Below are 20,169 nucleotides of genomic sequence, written 5' to 3'. Positions count from 1 at the left end.
GCAGTTTGAACCTTTCTCAGAAAATGCAAGGAAAATTGTTTGTAGTTGCAGAGGAATCATGAATACAGACCAATAAAAGACATAAAATGTAGTCTATTTCACTCAATTACAAAATATTCAGTGTTGCAGAACCATTGTGGGTAAACATTACTAATTTTTAGTGAACATATGAGGACCCCGTGCCTCACCAAGACATCCTCCTGTCTTGCCCCCAGAATTCCTGTTTCTCCATCTGCCTGGTCTATGGGCAATGTGCAGAATACATAATGAAGAGGAGAGCAGTGAGTATTGGGTTATAAAATTCCCTGGAACCTGGAACACACCCTTCTGAGTACTGTGAAGACGTGGGCCCCAAGGCTAGAGCTGAAAAGAGGCTTGGGGCCGGGTGAGCCTTCCAGGCAGGGTCTGCCTCCAAGTGATGCTCCCCCAGGCTGGGGGGCATAGGGATGGAACCCAGCCAGGTGGGAGCCTGGGCCCTGCCCAGCCTCAAACCTTCGAGCTCAGGAAATCCGGAGGCAGGGGAGGGGGACATCGTTGCCACATTCCCCAGCCCTTTAAGACCCCCAAGGCAGGAAGGCTGCCCGGGCCTCACCAGCTTCCCTCACAGGCTCCTTCCTGGGAGGAAGGGGCTGCCTGTGCCCTCGAAGGCGCAAGGGAGGGTAGGAGGGAGGCTCGGAAGGTGTTGCAATCCCCAGCCCCCGGGCCTGTCAGAGGCCGAGCCATTAACGACAGAGCTCGGGGAGAGAAGCTGGACTGCAGCTGGTTTCAGGAACTTCTTCTGACGAGGAGAAGAGAGACCAAGGAGATCAAGCAGGGTCCGGGCCAGAGGCTCCAACGTGAGTAGGGGATCCCTACAGAGGGGCTGAGCCTTGGGCTTGATGGAGAGCTGGAATCCTGGGGCCACTCCCCGCAGCTCTGCCAAGTGTTCATGTCCGGGGTCCTAGGCCTGGGGCCAAGGATTCGTCCTTTGGAATCCCAGCCCTGGACAGTGAGTCTCTTTTCACAGGATGCCCCTACTTTGGGGGGTATTGCACCAGGGAAGTCACTCACAGCCAAGTAGCTCCTTGGGGACACTGAGCTGGGCTGGGGACAGGCATAATCATTCTCCCCTCCCCATGCCTCTGCCTCTCAGGACGTGTGTGTCTGAGTTCCAGCCGCGCAACCCCTCCCCGTCTGGGTCTCTATTTCACTCTCTGTTTCCATCTTTCCTCCTCAGCTTCTCTCTGGCTTGTTATTTCTCTGAGTTTCTCTGTCTCGCATATTTCCTGCTATCTCTTGAATCTTAAACTCTTGGTAACAGACCACCTCCTGGGCTCCGGGCCTCCGAGTGCCCCCCACTCTCTGGATCAGTGTACATCGGGCCCTTTTTCTGTGTCTCTCGACACCTCTCTGGCCTCAGTCGTCCTCTTGGTGGGTCTCTGTCATTTTGGTCTGTGCGGATTTCAGTCACCTCCTCACTCTGCCACTCTTTGTATCTCTCTCTCTCTTTTTCTCTATCTGCAGCACATCTGGAAGGGCCTCTCCCCTCTGTTTATTCCCAGCCCCCTCCTCCCTCCCCACCCTTCCCACGGTGAGAGTAGAAACAGCAAGGGGGCCAGGGGTGTGAACCGGGGAAGAGAGTGTGAGGGGAGAGGGTTGAGTGTGATCAGGGAGAAACAGAAGGAGGGGATGTGAGAGCAGCCAGCCCAGGAGGCATCAAGTTGTGCTGAGCTGCAGGAGCGAGCACTTGCAGGGCCCAGCGGAGATGGCCAGTGATGGGAGGGCCAGGGGGCCAGGGAGCTAGGAAGAGGGGATCCAGAAATGGGGCTTTGGAACTGTGCAGTGTGGCACAGACAAAAGTAAGGTGGCAGTCCTGGGAGGTGTGACCACGCAGGCTGTGAGGAAGGCAGGGGTGAGGCGAGAACTGAACTGTGCTGGATTCCATGAGCTGCTGACTCGTTTTACGGCTCGTGAAAATAACCTACGGTTGCTGAGTGCCAACTCCATGCCAGGCACAGTGCTACGTGCCTTTACCATAATCATCTCATTTCATCCTCACAACAACCCTGAGGAGTGAGTGCTAATGTTCTTTCTTTTCCACAGATGGGGAAACTGAGGCTCGGCTCGGAAAGGTGAAGTAACTTGTCCAAGGTCACAAAGCAGCTGGTAAGTGGCAGAGCTGGAGATCAAGTCAGGTGACCTGAGTCTGAGCTGGGCTCCAAAGCTCTCTGTATATCGGCCCCCCAGAGAGTGAGACTGAACAGGCCCTAGGCCCGCTCAACCAGGCTGGGGGATGTCTAGGGCTGCAGTGGAAGACCAGGGACTGAGGCCAAGCAGGGGGAGGATGCCGGGGCCTCTTGGGGTTAGGTTGTCTACTCTGGACAGGAGCCAGTGGGGGTGGATATGGTGGTACTGCACGGGGCACAGGCTAGGCCTGAAGCTGACCCTGGCTAGGGCAACAGGGCTGGGATATGATCAAAAGCACATAGAGATGAAAACCAGTGTCCCAAAATCTGGGCCTTGGAGGCTAAATCTTCCCCGACCAGTGTTGAGGGGGATGGATAATCAAACTGGTATGCTGTAGTAAGAAGGTTACCAACCACCAATGGGTAGACAGATGCTCGGGATAGCTCTGCAGGTTTCTCACTGCACAAAACTGAGGAGTAACTAGAGCCGAAATCCAGGCTGTTCCCTAGTTGCCAGGTCCTAGTGTGGTGCTGCATCCGTCCGGAGGATGGGGTGTTTTCTTTCTGATTTGCACAAAGGAGACTTACAGGCTAGCAGTCACTGGGTATTCTGATACTGCACTATACACGAATAGACTAGGGGTTTGGGTAAGGGCCCTAGAGCAAGAACAGCCTTGGGTATCTGGGCAGTTCTTATCCACACCTCTGTCTGGGAGGGAGAGAAAAGGATTCTCCTACCTTTCTCCCTGCTGAGCACGAGGGACCTGCTGGGACACCACCTGCAGGTATGTGTCCAGATATGTACATGCAAGCTGACCAGCAATTCCCACTGATCTGCCACCAAGAGCACCAACTCGTGCTGGAGGATCAGGTGTTGGCCCCAAGACCCCAATGGGAGCAGGGTGAAGATGAGGCTGGATACCCACCCAAGTGGTAGAAACCTCTGCATACTTCCTAAGACTGGAGCCAAGGCACCTTCCATCCAGGTGCTATGGCCGCGACCATATGATGCCTGACCCCAGAAGGCCACCAGAGGTCTGTGCCCAGAAGTGGGGGCATACTGGACCCCTCGGGTGCCCCACTTGATATTCTCTCAGCGCACATGGCTGAGGCAGCCAGCTTCCTGCAGGTGTAACCTGACAGCCCCTTGCCTCAGCTGCTCCATAGAGCTCTCCCTTTCATCCAGGGAGTGTGCCTGACAACACTGGCATGGCTTCCCCAGGAGAACCTGCCTAGTACTCATGCATGCCCAACCTGGATGTGCCAGGGAGTGAACACCCCAAGAGGCATCCCTTGACCAATGGGGGGCAGGAGTCAGTGGGTAAATCTTCCCGTCTTCCCTCCCATCCAAGGGATAAATTGACCCTCCGGTGGACAGCTCTGAGAAGTGTTCTACATGGCTCTTGGGAAGGTTCCAGCAGGATAGAGTCCCAGTTGTCCATAGAGGTGACCAACATATGATGTAACCTTGTGTTGGCTTTCTCTCTGTCCCTGTTTCATTCTCCCCACTTCATCCTCTCCTTATCTGCTGCTAGGATCTTCTCAAAATAAACCACCAGCATGCAATTCCTCATCTCAGGTTCTGCTCTCTGAGGGGAGCCCGGCTTAGATAGCTGGGAAGGGTGAAGAATGCTGTTCCTCACTGCTCCTTTCCCTGCTCTTTCCTGGAAGGCAAGTATAGTAACAGTGGCTGTCACTGTCATTTCCTATGTTCCAGGTGCTGTGCAAAGCCCTTGACTTGCATCATTTTGTGTCTTCCTCCCAAAGTCCCATGAAGTATAGGCTGCTGTTACTTCCATTTTGCAAAGAAACTAAGGCTCAGAGAAGTCAAGCAACCTAGTCAAAGCTGCACAATGACAGACAAGGATTAAGATCAGCTCTGACTCCAAAGCCCATGGTCTTAAACAAACTTCCTGCCTCCAGGTGAACATCAAGTTGGCACTATGGCAAGGCTGAGAACCTGCAGCCTGACTTGGGCTGCCCTGATCATCCTGCTGCTCCCCGGAAGTGAGTATGGCCAAGGATGAGGGTGCAGTGGGGAGGGGAAGTTACAAGGAGAGATACTGGGAATTTTGTTGCACTGCCACATGGCTACTGGGATTCCCAGAGAATCCCAAAAGACTCAAGACTGAGCCACAGATATGGGGTAGCTGGCATCCCACCCACAGACTTCCACAGGCAAACCACCACCCAAGAGGAATGGTGAGATGACCTGGGCTGGTCATCCTGGAAAAGGCCAGTGGGGCACAGATCTTGTCCACAAATCTCTACCAAGCGGTCAGAAGGAACCCATGGGTCCTATGTAGCCTTGGTGGGCAGCAAAGGGATCAGGACGGAAGCTACAAGGGGACAGGTTTCATCCTGAAATAAAGAAGCCCAGGCAGAGCTTGGTTACCAACTATGGAAACTCTGTCTTGAGAGGTAGATAACTTCTCATCCCCAGGGGTATGCAAGCTGAAGCCAGGATTGACAAAGATGCTGTGCAGCAGGGGTTGGCAAACTTTGTCTGACAGTAATGTTTAGGCTTTGCAGGCCACATACTGTCTCTGTTCCTTGTTTGTTTGTTTGTTTTTGAGACAGCGTCTGCCTCTGTTGCCTAGGCTGGAGTGCAGTGGCACAATCACAGCTCACTGCAGCCTCAACCTCCTGGGCTCAAGTGATTCTCCTGCCTCAGCCTCCAAGGTAGTACAGGGCATGCCACCACCCAGCTAATTTTTTTTGTATTTTTTGTAGAGATGTAGTTTTGCCATGCTGGTCTCGAACTCCTGGGTTCCAGTAATCCACCTGTCCTGACCTCCCAAAGTATGGGGATTATAAGCATGAGCCGCCATGCCCTGCCTATTGCATGTTTTTGTTTTTTCAGGGGTTTTTTTTTGTTTTTTTGAGATGGAGTCTCACTCTGTTGCCCAGGCTGAAGTACAGTAGCGCAATCTCGGCTCACTGCAACCTCTGCCTGCCGGGTTCAAGCGATTCTCCTGCCTCAGCCTCCTGAATAGCTGGGATTACAGGCGCCTGCCACCAGGCCCAGCATATTTTTGTATTTTTAGTAGAGACAGGGTTTCACCATGTTGGCCGGGCTGGTCTCAAACTCCTGACCTCAGGTGATCCGCCCACCTCGGCCTCCCAAAGTGCTGGGATTACAGGCGTAAGCCACGGCGCCCAGGCCTTTTGCATGTTTTTATTTGGTTTTTGTTTTGTTTGTTTTTAACTCTTTAAAAATGTAAGGAACATTCTTAGTTGTTAGGCCATACAAAACTAGGCCACTCAAGCTCTGCTGTAGAGGGCAGAGCATCAGGTAGGGTTTTGAAGCAAACGACCTGGTAAAGTTCCTTCCAGTCTGAAATCCTGAGTCTGTGAAGCAGTAGAAGCCCTTTGCGAGAATCATGAACTTGCTCTGTGACCCTGGGCAAACTGCTTCTCCTCTTAGGGTCTTCGCGTCCCCATCAGTAAAACGGGCCTAAGAAAACCTGAGAGAGGACAGAAAGCATTGCAGGCAAAGTGTATGTTTATTTGTTCGTTTATTTATCAAAAAAATATTCATCGACCGGGTGCGGTGGCTCACGCCTGTAATTCCAGCACTTTGGGAGGCTGAGGCAGGTGGATCACGAGGTCATGAGATCGAGACCAGCCTGGCCAGCATGGTGAAACCCCGTCTCTACTAAAAATACAAAAAAAAAAATTAGCCAGGCATGGTGGCACGTGCCTGTAGCCCCAGCTACTCGGGAAGCTGAGGTAGGAGAATAACTTGAACCCGGGAGGCAGAGGTTGCAGTGAGCTGAGATTGCGCCACTGAACTCCAGCCTGGGTGACAAAGCAAAACTCCATCTCAAGATAATAAATATTCACCAAGGTCCTACTCTGTACTAGGCACTGGGAATACAGTAATAAGCAAACAGCCAAGGTCTGCTGGCCTCACCGAATTTATAGTCTAGCTGGAGTGACAGATAAGTAAATAATCATAAGACTCTATAATTATGAAGGATAATAAGAGCTTTGAGGAAGCATAGGGACCTTGGCCTCCTCCAGTTCGTTAGTGCCTGGCCTGGTTTCTTCAAGATGCCTAAGCGTTAACCAGGTGAAACAGGGGTGGGAGAGAGAAAGAAGAGTCCCTCCAAAAAGAACAGCAGGCTGGGCACAGAGGCTCACATCTGTAGCCCCAGCACTTTGGGAGGCTGAGGCAGGAGGACTGCTTAAGCCCAGGAGTTCAAGATTAGCCTGGCCAACATAGTGAAACCTCATCTCTACACACACACAAAAAAAATCAAAAAATTAGCAAGGTATTCTGGCATGAACCTGTAGTCCCAGCTACTCAGGAGGCTGAGGTGGGAGAATCACTTGAGCCTAGGAGGTCAAGGGTGCAGTGAGCCATGATCGTCCCACTTCACTCCAGCCTGAGTGACAGAGCAAGACCTGGAAGAAAAAAAAGAAAAAGAAAACCAAAACAAAACAACAACAACAACAACAACAACAAAAAAAAAAAAACACCAGGTGCAAAGATCCAGAGATTAGAAAGATTATGGAGTTTTCAAAGAATAGCAAGAATGAGCCAGAATGGCTGGAGCTGAGAAACCGGTATAAGCTGGAACTGAGAGGGTCAGGCAGGGGCCAGGCCACAAGAGCTATGTCAAGGATTTGAGTCTATCCTAATGATGGCAGCACATACTCACATGCCAGACACTGCTCTAAATGCCTTCCATATGTTATCGCATGTAATCCTTCCAGCAACACTAAGGTAGGAACGATTTTTATCCCCATTTTACAGACGAGAAAACTGAGGCACAGAAAATCTCAGAAATATACCAGGATCATGTAATTAATAAGCAATAGAACCAGAATTTAAACCGAGGCAGTCTAGTCCCAACATCCACACTCATCCATCACACCATACTGCCTTTCAGAGCAATAATGTGCCATTGAAGTGCTGCGATGGAGATGGGGTAGCAGAATCAGATTTTAATTGTGAAAAGATTGCTGTGGTTATGGGTTCTTATCACTCTAATCACTGCTTGCACCATCCTTGGGGAGGGCATTGGGGAGTTAACAGTCTCCATCTGGTGGTGTGCTGGTGCTGGCTTGCAAACACTAATTGGGAACATCTCTTCCCAACTCCCCGATCAATGATGTCACTTCAGTAGGCTGAAATCAGCTACGGTGAGAGTATTTACACCACGGAAAGGCACACGCGACAAACCAGGGTCTGCTTTTCTCTGCCAAGCTGGCTGATAAACAGTTAGCGGCACATCACTATCTCTGTCTTACCTCCGTAGCCTCTCGAAGTCTCCGTTCACATCCTTCTATTTCCAGCCCCCATGTCTTGAAGGGTGAGAAAGGAAGGTGAGGGCCCTGAGTCTAGGAGTACAAAGGCCTAGATTATAGCCCAGCTCTGCTAGGCAGAGGAGTCGTTCCTGGCCCATTCTCTTCCACCCCAGGTCTGGAGGAGTGCGGACACATCAGTGTCTCAGCCCCCATCGTCCACCTGGGGGATCCCATCACAGCCTCCTGCATCATCAAGCAGAACTGCAGCCATCTGGACCTGGAGCCACAGATTCTGTGGAGACTGGGAGCAGAGCTTCAGCCTGGGGGCAGGCAGCAGCGTCTGTCTGATGGGAGCCAGCAATCTACCATCACCCTGCCCCACCTCAACCACACTCGGGCCTTTCTCTCCTGCTGCCTGAACTGGGGCAACAGCCTGCAGATCCTGGACCAGGTTGAGCTGCGCGCAGGCTGTAAGTCCCTCCAGCCATCCAACTACTCTGCCTCCAACACCCTCCTGCCAATACTAATAAGAATATTACCGGCCGGGCGCGGTGGCTCACGCCTGTAATTCCAGCACTTTGGAAGGCCAAGGCGGGCGGATCACCTGAGGTCAGGAGTTCGTGACCAGCCTTGCCAACATGGCGAAACCCTGTCTCCACTAAAAATACAAAAAATTAGCTGGGCGTGGTGGCGGGCGCCTGTAATCCCAGCTACTCGGGAGGCTGAGGCAGGAGAATTGCTCGAACCCAGGAAGCGGAGGTTGCAATGAGCCGAGATCACGCCACTGCACTCCAGCCTGGGCAACAAAAGCGAAAATTGGTCTCAAAAAACAAAAGAATACTACCTATTGAGCTCTTATCTAATAAGCACTTTATGGGCATGGTATCAGGTAACAGTAGTACAAGTTGGTACTACTGTGTAGCCTCACTTTGCAGATGAGGAAACTGAGGGTCAGGGAAGGTACATGACTTGCCCTTGTCACACATTAATAAGGATGGAGGCAGCGTGGCTTTAAAGCCAGTGTGGTGACCACCACTCTACATAGCGCAAGTCCTCAGCCATCAGAGGGTGTCTCCAGGGAGGACATTCTCTACCAGCTGGGCTTGTCCCGGGCTTCTCCCCCACCCCAGTTTCAAACTTCCTTTCAAACTGAGCAAGATGGAGTTTGTGCCAAGTTGAGGCATAAGGAAAAAACAAAGACCAAGATTCTTGTTTGAGAATCAGTAACGGGCCGGGCACAGTGGCTCACACCTGTAATCCCAGCACTTTGGGAGCCTGTGGTGGGTGGATCATTTGAGGTCAGGAGTTTGAGACCAGCCAGGCCAACGTGTAAAAACCCCGTCTCTATTAAAAATACAAAAATTAGCCAAGCGAGCCAAGATCGTGCCACTGCACTCCAGCCTGGGCCACAGAGTGAGACTCTGTCTCAAAAAAAAAAAAAAAAAAAGCATCAGTAATGGCCACTGCTAAAACTTATGTAGCATTTCCTGTATGTCAGGCACTGTTCTGAGCACTTCATGTAGAGTGAGTCATTTAGCCCTCATGATAATGCTAGGGGGTGGGATTTTACCATTATCCCCATTTTACAGATGAGGATGCTGAGGCACAGAGCAGTTAAATAACTTCAAGATCACAGGGCTAATGAATGGCAGGACCAGGATGAAAACCCAAACACTACACTGTCACTGACAAAGGGTCTGGAGTTGGGGGACTTGGAAGTGGGCCACCACTGGGCTGCTGGGGGTCTGTGAGGCTTGCCCCTGTGCATGCCTGCAACTTAGCTTCCCCCAGGGCTGCCCTTCCAGAGCCACTCTGCCTGGAGACGGGGGGCAGACAAGGTGACAACAGAGGAACCAAGCCAGGGCAAGGCAACACGGCTAGCTAGTCCCAGAGGGCGCTTTCTCAGTGGTCCCACCCAAAGCCCTCACACTCTTCCCACCCACATGCAGACCCTCCAGCTGTACCCCGCAACCTCTCCTGCCTCATGAACCTCACAACCAGCAGCCTCATCTGCCACTGGGAGCCAGGACCTGAGACCCACCTACCCACCAGCTTCACTCTGAAGAGCTTCAAGTGAGGAGGGGCCCCCACCCTGGTCCCCTCCCTTTGGATTCTGGGGTGGGGCATGGGTAGGATGTTGGGCATGCCTCTGGGAGGGAGAAGGGAGCCTCGCTTTCTTCCTCTGCTTGGCACCCAAGCCTGGACTATTGGCAGGAGCCGGGGCAACTGTCAGACCCAAGGGGATTCCATCATGGACTGCGTGCCCGAAGACGGGCAGAGCCACTGCTCCATCCCACGCAGACACCTGCTGTTGTACCAGAATATGGGCATCTGGGTGCAGGCGGAGAATGCGCTGGGGACCAGCATGTCCCCACAACTGTGCCTTGAGCCCATGGACGTCGGTGGGTGATGCAGGGGAGGGAGGGGGTCCCCAAAATGGGCAGACACTGAGAAGAAGGGAGAGGGAAACACAGAACCAGCAACAGACAAGAAGACACTGGAAGACCTAGAGACAGAGGCAGAGGAGAGGGACGGAGACAAAGAGAGGTGCAGCTGGAGACAGAGAAATGGTGACACAGACCCAGAGACAGGAAGAGACACAGAGGCAAGGAGGCACATTCAGTCATGCTTTCAGCTAAAGCACCCACTACGTGTTAGGCACTGCCCTAGGTACTGGGGATACAAAGCATCAAAAATCCTGCCCTCAGAATGTTAGATTCCAGTGGGGGAAAAAATAAGATAGAATTTCAGATGGCAATAAGCAAAAAGGAGAAATTAAAGGAGGGGAAGGGCATAGAGAGAGAGGGGAAGGGGAGCACTGGCTATTTCAATAGGTTTGTCAATAAAGGCCTCACTAAGAGGGTGACAATTGAGCAGATCCTTGAAGGAAATGAGGGAGCAAGCCCTGGATATCTGGAGGGAAAACATTTCAAGCAGAAGTAACAATCAGTGCAAAGGCCCTGGGGCAAGAGCAGATAACAGACACCTAGAGAGAAACAAAGACACAGAAAGAGGAACCACAGAAACCGGCCATTAGCAACGTGGACAGATGGTGAACCGCAGACAGGGAGACAAGAGGGAGCTAAAGCAGAGCCCTCTAGGGTGGGGCAGGGAGACTTTCTGACAGTCCCACTCCTTGCAGTGAAACTGGAGCCCCCCATGCTGCGGACCATGGACCCCAGCCCTGAAGCGGCCTCTCCCCAGGCAGGCTGCCTACAGTTGTGCTGGGAGCCATGGCAGCCAGCCCTGCACATAAATCAGAAGTGTGAGCTGCGCCATAAGCCACAGAGTGGAGAAGCCAGCTGGGCACTGGTGAGGCAGAGGGCAACCTGGAGAGCCTGAGGTGGTGGGGGCAGGGGGTAGGGTAAGTTGGGCTTGAGCTGGCCCTAGAATGACCCAGCGATCCAAGGCTCAGGGTCATGTCCACCCCCAACCAGGTGGGCCCCCTGCCATTGGAGGCCCTTCGGTATGAGCTCTGTGGGCTCCTCCCAGCCACGGCCTACACCCTGCAGATACGCTGCATCCGCTGGCCTCTGCCTGGCCACTGGAGCAACTGGAGTCCCAGCCTGGAGCTGAGAACTACTGAACGGGGTAAGGAGGTGATGAGAGGCTGGCAGCAGCCATTAGTATCCAGTCCAGGCTCCACGGCCTTCCCCAACTGGCACCCCCTCTTCTTATTCCATCCACAGCCCCCGCTGTCAGACTGAACACATGGTGGCGGCAGAGGCAGCTGGACCCCAGGACAGTGCAGCTGTTCTGGAAGGTGACTCCCTCTGAAGGCCATCCCTCCACCTCGACACCTCCTCCAATCCAAACAGGCCCCTGCAAACCGAGGCTTAGGACTGCAACAGGTCTGGGAGGCGTGGATGCATTTATATATGATTTGCATGCAATTTGCACGTGCCTAGGGAGCTGAGTTAGCTTTTGGAGAGACAACAACGCAGGTCACAGGGTACTTCAGTGAATAGTTAAGAGCCTGCTGTGTGCACCGACTTGTTTCTTCCTGCCCTCTGGTTTCTTCCTGCCCTCCTTCCTAGAACCTAGCACAAGGGGACAGAGGGAAAAGGGGAGGGGGATGAGAAGCCTGGCCCCAGCCTGGGGAGGCTCCGTTCGTATGATCCATCCACCCCACCTAGAGGCTCTCCTCGACTCAAGATGAACTGCACATCCCCTTCTCTTTTTCCTCCTGTGCCCCACAGCCAGTGCCCCTGGAGGAAGACAGCGGACAGATCCAAGGTTATGTGGTTTCTTGGAGACCCTCAGGCCAGGCTGGGGCCATCCTGCCCCTCTGCAACACCACAGAGCTCAGCTGCACCTTCCCCCTGCCTTCAGAAGCCCAGGAGGTGGCCCTTGTGGCCTATAACTCAGCCGGGACCTCCTGTCCCACCCCGGTGGTCTTCTCAGAGAGCAGAGGTAAAGGGGGCTGGGGGCCAGAAGAACACAGAGGTCAAGCGCATCAATTCGAAGGCTAGACTGCCTGGGTTCAAATCTAGTCCCCTTAGCTGGGGGTGGTGGCTCACACCTATAATCCCAGCACTTTGGGAGGCCGAGGTGGGCAGATCATCTGAGGTCAGGAGTTCAAGACCAGCCTGGCCAACATGGTGAAACCCCCATCTCTACTAAAAATACAAAAATTAGCCAGGCATGGTGGCGGGCACCTGTAATCCCAGCTACTCGGGAGGCTGAGGCAGGAGAATTGCTTGAACCTGGGAGGCGGAGGTTGCAACAAGCTGAGATTGCACCATTGCACTCTAGCCTGGGCAACAGAGGGAGACCCCGTCTCAAAAAAAAAAAAAAAAAATCTAGTCCTATCACTTGCTAACAGTGTGACCTGAGCAAGTTACATCCCGTCCCCAGCCTCTGTTTACACATCCAGCAGATGGCGACGATAACAGCGCCTACTGAGGGGTGCTGTGGGGTGTACATGAGTTAAGACAAGTACCTGGCACAAAGTAACTGCTCTGCATGTGTCCGCTGTTGTTATTATCATTAGCCAGAACCAGGTTAAGCGCTTTCTCTCTCTCTCTCTCACACACACACACACACACACACACACACACACACACACACAGTCCATTCTGCCAAGAAAGCCAAGAGAGAAAGCCCTAGGCTTTTCCACCTGGAACATGGTCTATGAGTTCATTGCTCATTCTCAGGAGATCAGCTGCCACCACCCATTGCTTTCCCTAAACATGGGTCCTCACCAGGTGGGACGAATAATCACAATAACAATAATCATAGCTAATATTCCCACTTACTAGCTGTGTGATCTTAGATAAGTTTCTTAACCTCTCTGTGTCTCTCAGTTTTCTCATTAATAAAATGGGAACAAGAGTAGTACTTCCTGGGTATAACTATTAGAGGACTCAGTGAATTAAAATATATCAAGGAATCCAGTACAGTGGCTCATGCCTGTAATCCCAGCACTTTGGGAGGCTGAGGCAGGCAGATCACCTGAGGTCAGGAGGTCAAGACCAGCCTGGCCAACATAGTGAAACCCCATCTCTACTAAAAACACAAAAATTAGCCAGGCATGGTGGCGGTTGCCTATAATCTCAGCTACTTGGGAGGCTGAGGCAGGAGAATCACTTGAACCAGGGAGACAGAGGTTGCAGTGAGCCAAGATGGCGCCACTGCACTTCAGCTTGGGTGACAGAGCAAGTCTCCGCATAAAAATAAAATAAAATAGAAAAGAATAAAGTAAGGTAAAGTAAAAAGTAAACTAAAATAAAATATATCAAGGACTACGCCTGATACATACCAAGAACCATAGAGTGTTAGCTATTATCACTAACAAGAACTACTCTGTGCCGGGCACTATGCCAGGCTTGTTTTGTGCATCAAGTCATTTAATCTGCACTGAGACCCTATGAGGTAGGAACTTTTATCATCATTTCCACTTTACAGATGAGGAAACTGAGGCTCAGATGTTGACCTACCAAAGGTCACCCAGCCTGTAAGTAGCAAAGCCAGGATTTGAACCCAGGCTTCTGGCTCCAGGGCCTGCATTCTTTTCACCTTCATTCCACCATTTCCCACCGTCTCCAGGCCCAGCCCTGACCAGACTCCATGCCATGGCCCGAGACCCTCACAGCCTCTGGGTGGGCTGGGAGCCCCCCAGTCCATGGCCTCGGGGCTATGTGATTGAGTGGGGCCTGAGCCCCCCCAGCACGAGCAATAGCAACAAGACCTGGAGGATAGAACAGAACGGGAGCGCCACGGGGTTTCTGCTGCAGGGTAAGGCTGACCTGGAAAGTTGGGCAGGGCCAGGGACAAAGGGAGGCAGTACCTGTCTGACAATAGGCATGGGGCAACCTGAACTGCCCAAGAGACATGGATTCTCCAGCCTTTCTTGATCCTTCACTGTTCTCATTTCATATCCTCATAATCAGGAAGTTCTCCTATAGTCCAACCTGATCCTTTTTCTATAGCCCTGACCCTGCCACCCTTCTAGCTCTCTCTTCTACTTTTCTTCCCTAATTTTCATCAAATGATCTAAAGAAGATATTGCGGAGGTTAACCCTGAATCATGAGCCCAGGTTAGCCCTCACTAGAGGTCTGAGGCTAGCTCCGGATCATTAGCACAGGTTAGCCCCTAACAGGAATGCCTACCTCATTTTCTTTCTACAGAGAACATCAGGCCCTTTCAGCTCTATGAGATCACTGTGACTCCCTTGTACCAGGACGCCATGGGACCCTCCCAGCATGTCTATGCCTACTCCCAAGAAATGGGTTCGTCAACCATCAGGCCCCTTTCCAGAATCCTCTCCTCTCTCTCCCAAGGCTCTGACTGGTCCCCAGCAATCAGCAGTATAGGGAACATTGCCTTCTTACCATACTTCCGGCCCTGGAGAGGATCTCTCCCAATCCCCTGGCTTAACACTGGATCCCTACAGCTGGACAGAAATCAGGTGCTGTGATAGAAATTGAGTAGAGAGTTGGCACAATTCAAGGTGCAAACCTGGCAAAAATCAATCCATTTCCCAGACAAAAATAAGGTGTTATATGTAACAGAAATTGGACAGAGGGGCCGGATGCAGTGGCTCACACCTGTAATCCTAACACTCTGAGAGGCCAGGGCAGGCAGATCCCCTGAGCTCAAGAGTTTGAGACCAGCCTGGGCAACCTTGTCTCTACAGAAAAATAAATAAATAAATCAACCAGCCAATCAACCAAAAATTAGCTGGGTGCAGTGGTGTGTGCCTGTAACCCCAGCTACTTGAGAGGCTGAGGTGGGAGGATCGGATTGCTTGAGCCCAGGAGGTCGAGGCTGTAGTGAGCCAAGATGGCACCACTGTACTCCAGCCTGGGTGACAGAGCGAGACCCTGTCTCAAAAACAAAAGCAAAAGAAATTGGACAGAGGACCTGGCATAAATTCGGAGAGTGAGTGGCAGAAATCAGAGAGTAAATCAGATGAAATCAGGCCTGGTAGAAATCAGAAAGTGAGGCTCCAGAGTCAAGCAGAGCCAGGTTCAAATCCTGGCTTAGATACTTATTAGCAGTAGGTGGAATCTGGATTAAATCTCTGGGAAAATGAGGCTTGGGCATGAGTCCCCTTGGACTCTTTTCTCACCCACCCCACAGTGCCTGAGAAGCTACAAGAAGTCCAATCGGGCTCTTGCTCTGCCCCACTCCCTTCAGCCCCTGCACCTCTCTCTTCCCACAGCCCCCCGCCATGCCCCAGAGCTGCATCTAAAGCACATTGGCAAGACCTGGGCACAGCTGGAGTGGGTGCCTGAGCCCCCTGAGCTGGGGAAGAGCCCCCTTACCCACTACACCATCTTCTGGACCAATGCTCAAAACCAGTCGTTCTGTGAGTCTATCCTCAGTTCCCCACAGCCCCAGAAGGCCTGGGAGGGGGTGCTCAGCCGCCATGGAGGCAGCTTCAGCATCCAGGCCTACGCTGACCGTACACCCCTCCCAGCCACCATCCTGAATGCCTCTTCCCATGGCTTTGTCCTCCACGGCCTGGAGCCCGCCAGTCTGTATCACATTCACCTCATGGCTGCCAGCCAGGCCGGGGCCACCAACGGTACAGTCCTCACCCTGATGACCTTGATCCCAGGTAAGGGGAGACGAGGGCTGGGCAGAGATGGCTATTGGAAGGGTACCCCACCCAAAGGATGCTGATTTTGAGAGTACATGGGGACTGACTTTGAATCCCCTGGTCGGAGGGAGGAGACCCAGCCTTCCCCACATGCATTCTAACTTCTTCTGGCCCTGCCCTCACTGCAGAGGGATCGGAGCTACACATCCTCCTGGGCCTGTTCGGCCTCCTACTCTTGCTCTCCTGCCTCTGTGGAACTGCCTGGCTCTGCTGCAGCCCCAGGTGAGTCCCTTTGAGAGACCTGAGATCCTGCCTCCCCCACCCACAGGGAACCTCAGGTCCAGGTGGGCCCATCTAAGTCCCTTCCAACCTTCCCAAACTTTAGGGCCCATGTCTGAGAGTCTCAGCCCCCAGCTTCTTCTCTCTGCACTAAGGGCAGCTGCATCTCTTCAGGTGGGATGGGTGGGACAAAGGATGGAAAGATTGGAGGGTATGTCTGACCCAGCCTCCCCCTGCCCTCCTCTCCAGCAGGAAGAATCCCCTCTGGCCAAGTGTCCCAGACCCAGCTCACAGCAGCCTGGGCTCCTGGGTGCCCACTATCATGGAAGAGGTGAGAATCCAGGGGGGAGAGGGAAATGAGGTGGGGATGTCAGCCCAGGCTCAGTGAAGGGACATCTTCTGAAGCCAAGTACTCAGGCCTTCCTGTCACTTCCGGCAACATCCCCTCCCTTTGGAGTGAAGCAGACCCAAGTTTGAATCCCAGCTCTGTCCATCTCAAAGCCTCAGCCACCTCCCTGTGATATGGAAAAACTGACCATGCTGAGCCCGAACGGTGCATGGCATGTGTCAGGCATGTGTGAGGAACATACCAGTGCTTTGCAAGTGGAACCCTTTGTGTTCCAGCAGTAACAGCAGGAATGTCCCCACAACTGCCTGGACCTAGACAGGGACGGTGGCTGGGGCAGACATCTGAAAGGAGCCGTGCCCTCACCCCACATCCTTGTGTGCAGGAGGCCTTCCAGCTGCCCGGCCTGGGCATGCCACCCATCACCAAGCTCACAGTGCTGGAGGAGGACGAGAAGAAGCCACTGCCCTGGGAGTCCCATGACAGCTCAGAGACCTGTGGCCTCCCCACTCTGGTCCAGACCTATGTGCTCCAGGGGGACCTAAGAGCAGCTTCTGCCCAGCCCCAATCCCAGTCCGGCACCAGCAATCAGGTCCTCTACGGGCAGCTGCTGGGCAGCCCCACAAGCCCAGGGCCAGGGCACTATCTCCGCTGCGACTCCACTCAGCCCCTCTTGGCGGGCCTCACCCCCAGCCCCAAGTCCTATGAGAACCTCTGGTTCCAGGCCAGCCCCCTGGGGACCCTGGTAACCCCAGCCCCAAGCCAGGAGGACGACTGTGTCTTTGGGCCACTGCTCGACTTCCCCCTCCTGCAGGGGATCCGGGTCCATGGGGTGGAGGGGCTGGAAAGCTTCTAGGGCTTCCTGGGGTTCCCTTCTTGGGCCTGCCTCTTAAAGGCCTGAGCTAGCTGGAGGAGAGGGGAGGGTCCAGAAGCCCATGACTAAAAACTACCCCAGCCCAGGTTCTCCCCATCTCCAGCCACCAGCATCCCCTCTCCCGCCAGTCTCCATAGGCTGGGCCTCCCAGGCAATCTTCATACTTTAAGGACCAGATCATGCTCCATCCGGCCCCACCCAATGGCCTTTTGTACTTGTTTCCTATAACTTCAGTACTGTAAACTAGCTTTTGGTTTGGAGTTTTTGTTATTGTTTATAGACACTCTTGGGTGTACCTGAGTCTCTGCTATTTATTTTTCAGGGCCCAGCAGTCAGGGGGAAACTTCTCAGAGTTGGTCCTTCCCCCCTCCCTCCCTTCCTTCCCCCCTCCCTCCCTGCCTTCCCCCCTCCCTTCCTTCCTCCCTTCCCCCCTCCCTTCCTTCCTCCCTCTTCCTTCTTTCCTCCCTTTCCCTTCCTTCCTTCCTTTCTCTTCCTTCCTTCTGCTAGCTCTCAGCATCTAGGCCCTATGCAAATGACTCAGCTCAGTTCACCCTCAGAGGGCTCCATTCTAGTGGTGGGGACTTGAAAAGTGATCCTTAGTGCACAGTGGCATGGGTTACATGGGGGGAGTGACAGAGTGCGGTGGGACACGGTGAAGAGACTTTGGAAAAAACTAACCCCTGCTGGGGAAATACAATTTAAGACAAAATCCCCTGCCAATCCAGAAAACCTCTTCACAAGGGTAGAAAAGCAAGAAAACAGTATTATTGAATAAGCATTAAACCAGAATGTGATACACTGGTGATCCACTAAAGAGACTGCAAAGAGAGAAAAATCTTACCCTTTTATGTAGCCAAGTGAATACAATTTATTGTATCCATTTTCTCAAGATAAACAATAACTGGTCCTCAAGCAAGAGGACTTGGCGGCACCCACTCTAAATTTACCTGGTAAGTGGGAAGCCACCTGTGTCTGCTAATTGCCTTTATCCAAAGGAAAAATCTATTTCCCCTATCTTTATGACAAGGGGTAGGTTGCAACTAAGAGCTAGGCACCAACTGAAGTTAGGCTCCTACCCTCCCACAGGAACTGAGGGAGAGAGCACTATCCTCCTTAATTATTACATTTCAAAGAGTTGGCTCCCAGGTCCTCGAGAAAAACATTCCGGGGTTGTAAAACTGGCAAGAGGTTTATTTACCTTTTAAGCAGTAGAAAAAGTATTCACAATTACAAGTTTTCTAAAGTAAATGCTTTCAGAAAAGTGAGAAGAAGGAGTCTTTTCCCTTTTTGCTCCAGGGAAAATTAAATTCTCTTTTTCTTCTAATTTGTATTCACCCTTACACCACTGTTTCACAAATAACATCACCGTTAAGATTTACTAAATGCTCACTATATACCACGTGCTCTGCATACAACTGCCTCAGTTAATCCTCTCAACAACCTAAAAGAGAGATATTGTTATTACTACCCCTACAGGGCCCACAAAGGTTAAGTGACTTGCCCACAAGATCACACGTTGAGTAAATGGCTGAGTTAGGATTCCAGACCAGGGCTGTACGATTCCAAACTCAACGACTTTAGTCCCCAGGCTACCAGGCTGCCAGAGACACGGCTGAAATCCAGTATTAGTTCTTACAGGGTCCCATCCTTGACTAAGGGACTGAGGGGTGGGGTGGAGAAGGGATTGGGTTGGGGGTAGAAGGCTACCGCAGGCGCCATGGAACTCCCACAATAAACCCCGGCCCGAGGGCCAGGAATGTACTGAGAGATTAAGGACGGGATGCATGCCCTCCAAAAAGTGGCATTTTAGAATTTATACAGCACCCCAGCACACTGCTAAACGTGGGCACACAACCATCACGGCCCGATCACGCGTAGCGGGAACCCGGTCTCTGAGCTCCACCCCGTGTGTCGCGTCCTCAGAGTCCCGCCGGCCAATCCATTCTCTCGGTCTTCGTCTGCTCCGGTATTGCAACTGCCTCCATTGATCGAGCCTGGGCCAGCATGGCGGCGCCCATGTAACACGGCCCGCGCCGCAAAAGGAACGACGGCGGCAGCGCGGGCCCCGCGGGGGTTAGAGGTCATCATGCTCAGGGTCGCGTGGAGGGCGCTGAGTTTGATTCGGACCCAGGCGTCAGTCCTCGGGCTGCCGGGCGGTGGGAGCGCCAGGTTTCCTTTCAACCAGCGGGGCCTGCAGCCTCGAAGTGAGGAGCTGAGAAATGGGACGGCGGGCGTAGGGAAACAGGGTTCGGCGGCGATAGGGAATAAGGAAGGACAGGAGTAGGGGAGATGTACAGCGGTCAGGATAAGGGGGAAAGGGCGGTGGTTGCGCAAGAGGTGAAACAAGGTGTGAGAGACAAGGAAGGGATAGGGAAGAAATGGGGCAGCGGTTAGGCTCAGAAGCCTATAAACCGTGGCGGACGGACAATGCGAGAGGCCCAGAAAGGAATTGAGGGTGGACTATTTAAGGAGATGGGCCTCAGCCTTCTCTTTTCTGCGTAGGTCTCCTCCTCCAGGCCGCGCGCGGATATGTCATCCAGAACCCAGGTAGGAGGTTCCTGAGGTGGGACTTGGGGCGGAAGAGAGACCTCCTGGAAGGCTGGGGTGGGTAGGGGGACCGATGTGGCGAGTTAGAGCCACTAGATGGGGTGAGCCAGAGGTCCTGAGCAAAAGACTCCACGTCTACCTTATACAAAGCCCTAGGCCTGCTGCCTGTATAGAGAGAGAGAGGTGTTAAGGGCGGGAGCAAGTGAATGAGTGAAAATGAGCTTGCCAGAGGAAGTGCATGGCTGGCACCACCCAGGCCTACCTAGAGTATGGCACTTTGTGTCTGCGCTTCTGAGATGCAGGATGTAGTTTCCCATTGGAACTCAGTATGTGTAGTAGTTAAGATCCTTCTTATTAGGTAAATGATATGGGGAGAGGTACTTCCTCTTTCTGATTCTTATTTCTAAAATGAGTGTGAAAGTATCCATTTGCAAGGATTGTTAGGATTCAGCGATAATACATGAAAAGCATCCTTAACACTGTGCTCAATTAAACATATTAGTAGTATATATTAGAATTTATTATCCGGGGCCGGATGCGGTGGCTTACGCCTGTAATCTCAACACTTTGGGAGGCCGAGGTGGGTGGATCACTTGAGTTCAGGAGTTCGAGACCAGCCTGGCCAACATGGTGAAACCTCCTCTCTACTAAAAA

The 20,169-nt window shown here is 52.6% G+C and overlaps 2 protein-coding genes across 3 annotated transcripts in view; both read left to right on the top strand.

The window, feature by feature from the left end:
* Positions 1-329: 329 nt before the first annotated feature.
* CSF3R (colony stimulating factor 3 receptor (granulocyte)) lies at positions 330-17,263 on the top strand. 2 transcript variants are annotated; one of them, XM_011989017.1, is made up of 18 exons: positions 330-836; positions 2,083-2,145; positions 4,089-4,172; positions 7,595-7,891; positions 9,371-9,494; positions 9,636-9,823; positions 10,564-10,733; positions 10,859-11,012; positions 11,111-11,184; positions 11,621-11,834; positions 13,470-13,658; positions 14,052-14,153; positions 15,089-15,235; positions 15,347-15,487; positions 15,658-15,751; positions 15,998-16,079; positions 16,480-16,686; positions 17,106-17,263. In XM_011989017.1, exons 3-18 carry the CDS (start codon positions 4,109-4,111, stop codon positions 17,208-17,210), a joined length of 2,352 nt encoding a protein of 783 aa, XP_011844407.1. In that variant the 5' UTR covers positions 330-836; positions 2,083-2,145; positions 4,089-4,108; the 3' UTR covers positions 17,211-17,263. The 2 variants fall into 2 exon arrangements, with proteins under 2 accessions (XP_011844407.1, XP_011844406.1); XM_011989016.1 differs by having other exon boundaries at positions 16,480-17,263.
* Positions 17,264-18,151: 888 nt separating this feature from the next.
* The window catches only part of MRPS15 (mitochondrial ribosomal protein S15), a 10,213-nt gene continuing 8,195 nt past the window's right edge, over positions 18,152-20,169 (top strand). Inside the window, exons 1-2 of the mRNA XM_011989015.1 lie at positions 18,152-19,172; positions 19,471-19,515. Of these exons, the coding sequence (XP_011844405.1) occupies positions 19,055-19,172; positions 19,471-19,515 (163 nt within the window). The 5' untranslated portion in view covers positions 18,152-19,054. The remainder of the gene's footprint in view (positions 19,173-19,470; positions 19,516-20,169) is intronic.

The sequence above is a fragment of the Mandrillus leucophaeus genome, unplaced genomic scaffold (genome assembly GCF_000951045.1).
Source record: "Mandrillus leucophaeus isolate KB7577 unplaced genomic scaffold, Mleu.le_1.0 Scaffold343, whole genome shotgun sequence".
Lineage (NCBI taxonomy): Eukaryota > Metazoa > Chordata > Mammalia > Primates > Cercopithecidae > Mandrillus > Mandrillus leucophaeus.
The sequence above is the reverse complement of the archived record's forward strand: the minus strand, read 5'-3'. Positions and strand labels throughout refer to the sequence as shown.